Source organism: Diaphorina citri, unplaced genomic scaffold (assembly GCF_000475195.1).
Source record: "Diaphorina citri unplaced genomic scaffold, Diaci psyllid genome assembly version 1.1 scaffold113, whole genome shotgun sequence".
NCBI lineage: Eukaryota > Metazoa > Arthropoda > Insecta > Hemiptera > Psyllidae > Diaphorina > Diaphorina citri.
In genome coordinates, this window is record NW_007377550.1 from 226,843 (window position 1) to 237,254 (window position 10,412).

Genomic DNA, 10,412 nt, shown 5'->3' on the forward strand with positions numbered 1-10,412 from the left:
CACGATAGAATCACTAGGTTTCTTTGGGCTGGCTCCTTTGAAATCTATAAAATAGTTTTATTTATATACTGCCAACAAGTGGCAGTTCCGGAATCGTAATCCTGTTTTATAATTTAGTAATGAAAAATTGGTCAAAAATGTACCTTTCGTTACAAAAAGAACACTTTTATTTTTGAAAGGGCATTTTTCAAACCGAAAGGTAGACAAGATAGACTTTAGAGACCATCAACGTACAACGCACAATTGGATAAGTACGTCATCTAAAGCCACGATAGAATCACTAGGTGTCTTTAGGCTGGCTCCTTTGAAATCTATAAAATAGTTTTATTTATATACTGCCAACAAGTGGCAGTTCCGGAATCGTAATCCTGTTTTATAATTTGGTCCTCAAGTTGTGTCCACCGTAGAACTTCCATTTTTTGTGCACTATAAAAATTGTTTTCATTCTTTATAAAGTCATAAAAACTATCCTCTTGGAGACATGAACTATAAAACAGTTTCATTCTCAACCTACTTGGTAAATATGGAGATATTATACCTACACAAACATAATCAAGTGAAATAGGTAATGATAATTATTTATAATAAGGATCTCGCAGCAATCTGAAACTACTGCAATCAGAATAAACAAATAAAATGCTCAATAAAACTAATGACAAAATTATGACCAAGAACACTGACGACTATCTATTGGTATTTTCTAGAAATCTAGACAAATTTTAATAAACAATGTTCAATGGGATAGGTAGTAGTATGTATTTTAAGAGATTGTTTACAGATATTTGTTCAAGAGACTTATTTATTTAGAGTTATTAGTTATGAACTTATGACTAACAAAGACGGTAATAGCTTTTGAGCGATTTAACCTATAGGTATCTGTTAAGAAAAATAGCGAATACCTAATCTAGAAAAGAAAAGTGGCAAATAATATTTGGCAGAGGATTGACAATTTTGGAGACACAAAAAAGACAACTCTCATATTGAGTTCATCATTTGTCGTGAAAGCTGTATTGCAAATTAACTCAACATTTATTTGTGTTCCCGCTGAGATGAGGAAACTGAAGCGAAGACTCGCCAGGAATATTAACATACTATGTAAATGTTACTATTAGATACTTTAAAGCACAGTGCGCGGTCCCAAGTGAGAAACTTTGTGCGGTGTACTGTATCATTTGTTTTAATCAGATGTGAAGAGATAAAACACTGCAACAAACCTGTTTCTTCAAAGGCATTAGCCACTTTATCGTAATAGATACAAGTCGAGCTGAATTGTCATTTTTAATTATTTTTTTATTAATTACCAGCAAGTTCGGTTTAGACATTGTAGTCCTCAGTTTCTGATGCTACTAATATGTAGCTCATGCTGGGAGAGGATTAACTCACTGGATTCGAACTACAAATCAATGTAAACTCAAGTCTTCCAATAAGCCAAGACAAAAACAGACTGCCTATTAAAAATTTCCTTTCATGTTGTAATTTATCTAGTCAGTAGGATTATATCAATTTAATAATAATTATGTATTTCTAACCTTTAGCCTAAGCAAATATCATTCCCCATTTTCAATTCGGACGTATTTACATTACACCGACAGGTATTGTTTCATTGACAATGGTATAAGCTATAAGATGTGCCAAATTTTCTCTTAGTTATGAACAGTACTTGAAATGTCGCACTATTATGAAACGCAAGGTCAAATTGCTCCATGTTGTTGTTTGGCCTCAGCTGTGAGCTGCTAGCTGCAACAAGCACCAATAGCTCAGAAGCCTTTCATGTTGTAATTTATCTAGTCAGTAGGATTATATCAATTTAATAATAATTAGGTATGTATTTCTAACCTTTAGCCTAAGCAAATATCATTCCCCATTTTCAATTCGGACGTATTTACATTACACCGACAGGTATTGTTTCATTGACAATGGTATAAGATGTGCCAAATTTTCTCTTAATTATGAACAGTACTTGAAATGTCGCACCATTATGAAACGCAAGGTCAAATTGCTCCATGTTGTTGTTTGGCCTCAGCTGTGAGCTGCTAGCTGCAACAAGCACCAATAGCTCAGAAGCTCAAAACTCACAACCTCAGTGAGAGCACGGGACACAAAACAACATTCTTCCTCAGCCTTAGCATTAGTAAATTTTCGAACCCAACATTCATTGTGACATTTCTCGTATTATATTTTTATTATGTTTGTATATTTGTGTGTCTCTCGATTATAAATAATTTAGGACCATTTCCATCTTGGCGTTATTATTGTCTTTATATTTATTTATTCCACCTTTATTAAACATTCAACTTTTTCTTGTATATTTTGTTCCTTTTCTTTTTAAATATTTTCGTTTTTTTATAAAAATTCTCACGCTTTATTGTTTTCATTGGTTTCTTGCGTCCCACATAGATAGGTCTGGTGAGTCATCATTCTGTAGAATACCTGAATATAAATGACTCTAATTAATCTATGTTTATTAAATTGATTTTCTTTATTTTGGGATGATGCGTTCTTTGTTTTTCTCAGACATTTGTCATGAGACTTATATCTCAAGATGATTTCTTCGATAATCACTGATTCAAAATACTCGTACTTGAAATGAATGAGGACACATACGACACAATGTGTATTTTTTGCCCACCTCTCTAAATTTGGTTGAAATTTAGTTTAATTTATTTCTGTTTAAATTGTTTCTCTTTGAGAAAATCATGTCTCATCAATAAATTACTCACTTAATTATAATAAAAGACTATTAAATAGGTACTCTAAAATTAATGAAAGGGTTCCTATTTGAAATCCAAATGAAATGTTTTCCAATGTTTCTTCAATCAGGATCATAATTTAACAGTTTAACACTGTGGACCTCAAACTGAGATCCAATAATAAATTAAATGTTATAGTTTATATGAATACATGAGAACACTACGATGACTTGTACTTTTGTTCCCATCACAAAAAGCTTTAACATATGTTTTAACATGAACACGCCCATAAGAGTGCATGGTTTTGATTAGGAACTACCAGCATATACCCATGGTCAAGAGTTAATCTTAAAATGTAATCAGTTGGTTTAATTACTTCATGTATTGATCTATAAATTAAAACTGAAATCAATATAATCTTGAGATCCAATAATAAATTAAATGTTATAGTTTATATGAATACATGAGAACACTACGATGACTTGTACTTTTGTTCCCATCACAAAAAGCTTTAACATATGTTTTAACATGAACACGCCCATAAGAGTGCATGGTTTTGATTAGGAACTACCAGCATATACCCGTGGTCAAGAGTTAATCTTAAAATGTAATCAGGTGGTTTAATTACTTCATGTATTGATCTATAAATTAAAACTGAAATCAATATAATCTATGTGCCAAATTTTCTCTTAATTATGAACAGTACTTGAAATGTCGCACCATTATGAAACGCAAGGTCAAATTGCTCCATGTTGTTGTTTGGCCTCAGCTGTGAGCTGCTAGCTGCAACAAGCACCAATAGCTCAGAAAGTCTTTTGTATAACTGAACATTATAGCGTGTATGTTTCCACCTATACCAATAGAATCCATGACCAACTAGATGAACTTGGAAAAAACAGCACTAAGTATGAGTATAGGTATCATCGTACGTACACTCGCAGAAAGAAAGGCTAGTAAAAAGGAACACATAGAACAAAGAGATATGAAAATTTGATAAAAGCTAAGACAATGCCTCGCCTGTATTGTTTTATTTTAAAACAGACTAGGCGGAGTAGATGGGAATAGGTGTGAACAATTGTTTTAAACCACGTGACACAATGGAGAATCAACATCCATCATAAAACTCAACTAAAGTGACACTATCCTCGAGAATAATGAGGGCATAGAGCAGACAATTAGATGCATTCATACTTGGATATTATCGGCTATCCCCAATATTGAGTTCCATTAGTTTTCAAAAAATAGTAGGAGTTAAGTTCGTAGGCATGAAAAATTGATTATCTCTGGAGATATTGATTGTTGGTACATAGGCAAGAAAACAATAATTGACAATAGAATATCGAGAGTGATCTGATTGAATTATGATAAGGAAATCATTAACACTGGAGAGGGTAGAGTTTATCAAAAGAGTGAATACAATGGATCCAATAAAATATAATAAAAAAGATTCAACTAAATCTAAATTATAACTTTGTTGTGATTGAGGGTTATGTGCTTTGTTGTTGTGAAGAAATAGATTAAAAGGTCACCTCACCTCCCAAGTAGAGAACTATCAATTTCTTTAACAATATTGGTTTAACACAACCAACACCATGGGGTGTCAAAACTACCCTAGGAGATTTTGTGGGGGCAAAAGTAATTATTCGGAGCAATTATTTTCTTTGCCTCGCCTGTATTGTTTTATTTTAAAACAGATTAGGCGGAGTAGATGGGAATAGGTGTGAACAATTGTTTTAAACCACGTGACACAATGGAGAATCAACATCCATCATAAAACTCAACTAGGAGGTGTATAAGACTCTGCTTTATCTCTCTGATAATTAAATAAACTCAAGATAAGATGGTAGACTTTTAAATAATTAATTAGTTAATCACACTCTAGATAGGATACGTTGGGAGATATGATAGACAGCGGACGCAAGTCTTGTCTCTCGACATTTAACATAATTATTTATGTTTAGATTGTTTATCTCTTTATCAATGGAGACTTTTAAATAATTAATTAGTTAATTACACTTTAGATTAGGATACGTTTGGAGATATGATAGACAGCGGACGCAAGTCTTGTCTCTCGACATTTAACATAATTATTTATGTTTAGATTGTTTATCTCTTTATCAATGTAACTAAATGCATCTTCTATATAATAGGCTTGAAAGAGACTCCCAAGTTTGAAACTCACATATCCAATTTATACCTACAGTTCCAAAATACCTTCTCATAAAAAGTACACTTTTATGAGTATTTGTATTCTTGTATTTAACATGATATAAAATTCATTTCCCAAATTAATAAAGCATACATGCACGTGATGTATACGTAATTAGAGTTGTAAATGTTATAATCATTCAGGAATGACATATTTGAATTCCGGGAGGTAGGCAAATCCAGATCACCCTTCCTGATCTGATGATATATGGAGAAAGAATTAAGGATGACAAAGATTCTGGAGCCGAAGTAAGTTGTCCCGCCGTCGCCCGTAGAAAATATCCTGTTAGTATTGTCATAAATTTAGTATAATTTGAACCTGTTAGTATAATTTTTAGTATCAATCCTGTTAGTATTGTCAACATGCTCAGTCATTTTGTTCCCCATGAAATAAAACGTAAATGATGCTTAGAACAGATTCTGTGACGCCCTAAATATTGTTGATTTGGGGCGTCTTCACACAGTGGCTTTTTGAAGAGGTAGCGTGGCTGATGATAGTTACTACAAGTAAGAACGATCTACTTGTGAAGAGGTTAATGACGCTCAATACAAAACGTCCATCGCGTCGTAACGTCTAATAGACTTGAGTTAAACTCAAAAGCTTGCATTGTAACTTGTTTCATTAATGTCGAACCCAAGTTGTATAAAATAGCACTGGAAGTTCATTTAAATATTTTGACATTATGCTAACAAACAATCCAGAATGCTGCTGGAAAAGAAGCGAATAGTAATTTAACAATTAATGTAAAAACCTAACTGAAACAATAGTAGAATCGCTTGTTATAGGGTGTAGAAACAGGACTTGCGCTTCAACTTGCAGCCTATTCAAATGTCGCTCTAAGTTGAATCATGCATCTCTTGCTTCTAATACAATATTTTGTTATAATTAACCACGGAAATAGTAAATGGTTACTATTTTAACAAGTAATGAATGAAAATGAAATACATTGTGTGACTTTATTCTATCCAAATGGTTGTTGGTACGAACCTGATGACTTGTGTTCTCCATTCTTCTAATAGCATCTTGTTACAAAATAATATTCATGTTACTATTATCTTCTCTAATGAATGAACTTTGTTATCGTGTCTTGCTACAAGTATAAACTTTGTCACTTTAGCTCACCAACTTTCAACTTATTATTTATCCACATAGGTGTCAGTTCCCCCATTGTGCTTCAGTATCATTGTCCAGATCCTAGCAAAATGTAAGAATCATATTCAGGTCTATACCTATCTTCAATTTTACACTTCATCCAAAACTGAACTGATATTTTGCTAATTTTACTATACATTATGTATTGTGTATCTAGTTTATTACCTAGGTATATCTTACTAGCCTAGTGATCAGTATGAAATGTCCAACTCTTGTAATTTTATGTCCACGCCACATCGTAACCAGCAAGAATATTAAACTGACGTAATTGTTTATTCTATTCACAAACAATATAATCATTTTCCATGTGCTTTATGTTCATCAATGCGCACCTCTCTATGTTAACCTTCGCAAATAATGTGAAAAACAAAGTGAAGGACATAAGCGAAGTAAAAAATATTTTAATTATTGTTTTATCATCAAAGCTCCGTGATATTATGTAAATAATAATACTGTTGAATTATGTTGCTTGTGAATAGTGTGAATAACAGAAGTATGTTTCCTGCACAAGACTCATAAAACTACTGCAAGCAAACATTCTTCAGGATGCATTGAATTAATAAGTTCTTTATTAGTAATTAATAAGTTCTTTATTTGTTCATGTAAAAAGTGGTAATTGTAACCTCAGTAGCCATAGGCATAAGATTTGGTTTCCATTTGGTCCAAGTCAATCTTCACCAAGCTATAGAAAGCTGCACAGACAAATCTCTAACCATCATATTTTCTTCTTGTTCTGTTACAGGTAAATAGACCTCTAACAATGAAAAAGGAAGGCATTCAAACTAGAAATAGAAAATTATCTTCGAAATCCAAGAAGAAAAAGGGTAGTTCCTCCTGTTTAGCACTGTCGGGTGTTATGTCGGACATGATTAAGCCACTAGATCCTTCTGCTGGTGGCAAAGGAGGATTCGGAAGCAGTTTCAGCAGTGCAGCCCATCACCTAAGTCCATCCGCTCTACACTCACACCACGCAATGTCCCACTACATGTACCAGAGTAACCTTCAAAACAATATCAACATTCATCATCATCACCATCACCAAGGCTTTGTGGCGCCTGGCCCCCCAGTGCCTCCAGTATCCATGAGGCCGGGTCTGACTTATGGCAGCGAGGGAATGCACCATCATCCTTTGACTGGACTCGGCCTAGGCAGTACGTCCAATGGAATGGTATGTAAGTTTATGAAATTTTTAAACAGATTAAAAGCATGACTCAACAGAAATTCAAGTGAATACATTTTAAACAAATGTCAGTTTTATTGATACAGTTATGAAGATCCATTTTTTTGGATGTACAGATTAGGAAAATTTGACGGGCTTTTACAGTCTTTAATTTATTAATTCTTTGTCTCCATAGTAGACATCGAAAATCTTGAGACTAGGGTAGATATGTCTAGGTTCATTAGCATAATGTACCGGTACCCTACTACTAACACATAATTTCTCACAAAGACAAGGAGTTCTATGATTAATAAATAATTTCAAATTTTAGAAAAATGGGCTTTTCTTACAAACAAATTTCCAATGTCGAGCAACATCCCTTGTTATCCTATTCAATTTGCCTAGTTCTTATTTTCAATCAATACGAACATTATTGGCATGAATCCAAAATTATTTTAATGTCTTTATTTTTTGCCACATTTTCATTTCTTTCTATTATCCGGCATTGTGTCTGTGATTTCCATTATGTTTAGTAAACGGCAAACAATTGATTTTTCCCAATTTATACTATCTAACCCGGGTAATCCATTATTTATCTACCTACCAATAATACTGAAGGATATCACAAGGATTACTACTGTCTAGAACTTCTAGACTAGAATGTAAATGGGTCTATAAATTAATGGTTGGATATACAACTGACTAGCTGACTACTGACTTTACAAATCAAGCCAATCCCTACATATGTCATTCTTGACAATCTAACAAACATCGCTCCTGATTTGTGATCTGTAAAATGTTCAACTCTTATAAATTTTAATGATAACAAGAAAGGTACAAGATGGACGCCTTTCTAGTTCTTAAATTTCTTTACTTGGAGAAGTTTTGAAAATGTGAGGAATGTATTGGATGAATAACATGAGTCTAGATCTAAGGTATAGATCCATTGGAAATTACTAAAGACAATAATAGACCTACCTATACTTGAACACAAACTAATAGTCATTTTATGCGGTAAGGTTTAGGAATATCTAATAATGCTATCCCTATTAGTTCAGTAAACTCTGAAACCAAATCAGAAACAAGTTTCTATGTGGCCATCAAAGGCCTGATTTTATCAAATTTACTCATTTAATTAATAAAAGACATTCTACGTGGAATATACCATTGATATTAATGTTTGTGTGTTTTTCTTTTGTTACAGGCTAATTGGCGTTCAGAGTACACTTGTTAACAAATTGAGTCGTCTCTAGCTACCATATCGATTTCAAAGGCAGATCTTTCAACATTTCAAGTATATGGAGGTTTCAGAGGAAACGGTACCCATACCAGTACTATACATAAAGTTATGGAAGATACAAGCTCTGAAATTGTATAGATCAGACTTCTCGAATACTTACATTTTATTGGGAAAGTGTCAATCAATACCATAATGTGCACGATACATTTCTGATGGAAAGAGCAGTTTTATGCCCGAAAGGCAGATTTACTAACTAGAAAATGGCTCGGTTTCCCTTACGCGTAGACGACAAGTAATTTTACTATCGTTCTTTTTGTTCCTATTTTTTTTCTTTTTACAAATTAAATAAAAAATTATCTAGATAGGTAATGAAAACAGTATTTAATACAGCACAGATTTTCAACAAATAGCTTAAAAATGCGTCTAGTTACTACAAGTAAGAACGATCTACTTGTGAAGAGGTTAACGACGCTCAATACAGAACGTCCATCGCGTCGTAACGTCTAATAGACTTGAGTTAAACTCAAAAGCATGCATTGTAACTTGTTTCATTAATGTCGAACCCAAGTTGTATAAAATAGCAGTGGAAGTTCATTTAAATATTTTGACATTATGCTAACAAACAATCCAGAATGCTGCTGGAAAAGAAGCGAATAGTAATTTAACAATTAAAAGGTAAATCCAATGGTTGAAATGGACCCTCCTCACAAAGTACAGTTCAATTGTACAGAAGGCCAGCCTAGTTAGCTTAGTTGGTAGTGTGTCTGCCTTGTAAGCGCTGGGCCGCGGGTTCGATTCCCATCCCCTGTCTTCCTTCTCTCTTCGATTTCGGGACGATAAGACCATAGCAGTTACAGTTCCCTCTGTCAAACCTCTTAAAAAATAAAAAAAACGTACAGAGGAAGAATCATTTTGCAAGATGAGGGCTTTTCCTTCCATATCTACTGTAGTAGGCATCTTAGGACGTCTTCAACAGAAACATGACCGTTTCTACTAACAAAATCAGGCTGTAAAATTAATGGCTACTTCACTAGATGGTAACTAATTATTATACCTAAATAATTTAAAAAAATATAGATTTACCTAATTAAATTGTAGATATCAACAAAGTCAATATTGAAAAAATCCATTAAAAATTGAAACATTCAACCTGAACAACATCTTTAGTTCTGTACAAACATACCTAACCTACAGACATCTTGTAAGCAAGAAACATACAAGAGGAGTGGTTTCTAGGGTTTTACATTGTTAAATTTGAAAAACAGAATATGAAATGAAGCTGGTACTAATTATATTATTGATCTGAGAGGACACAGAGGAATTTCAAGAATTTTGAACTGATTTCAAGATAACCCTGAAACACCAATGTACCTAATAAATAGAATGACACTGGTCACCAATACGATTTATGAAACATCTCTGATAACCAGATGAGCGGGTTTTATGTTTAGGACTTTCTGTTTATACCTATGTCCTCTCAAATATTCAGACATCTTGTAAGCAAGAAACATACAAGAGGAGTGGTTTCTAGGGTTTTACATTGTTAAATTTGAAAAACAGAATATGAAATGAAGCTGGTACTAATTATATTATTGATCTGAGAGGACACAGAGGAATTTCAAGAATTTTGAACTGATTTCAAGATAACCCTGAAACACCAATGTACCTAATAAATAGAATGACACTGGTCACCAATACGATTTATGAAACATCTCTGATAACCAGATGAGCGGGTTTTATGTTTAGGACTTTCTGTTTATACCTATGTCCTCTCAAATATTTTGACATTTAGAACTCCTGCAATATTTATAAATACTTTTGACATGACTATACGTATGCATCAATGACTAGTACCAAATTCATTTCGATTTCTCTCATGCTAACTTATTGGAGATCTTGTCCTTACTTGAGATTGCTTCAGAAGTGCTTCATGGTTCCATCAGCTCTTGTATCTGTAATATT

At 33.3% G+C, this 10,412-nt stretch overlaps 1 protein-coding gene across 1 annotated transcript; it reads left to right on the forward strand.

The window, feature by feature from the left end:
* The first annotated feature begins 6,799 nt into the window (after positions 1–6,799).
* Positions 6,800–8,763, forward strand: LOC103524676 (GATA-binding factor C-like). The gene is made up of 2 exons (XM_008489707.2): positions 6,800–7,219; positions 8,415–8,763. The coding sequence occupies exons 1-2, from the start codon at positions 6,812–6,814 to the stop codon at positions 8,442–8,444; spliced, it is 438 nt and encodes a 145-aa protein (XP_008487929.2). The 5' UTR covers positions 6,800–6,811; the 3' UTR covers positions 8,445–8,763.
* The last annotated feature ends 1,649 nt before the right edge of the window (positions 8,764–10,412 follow it).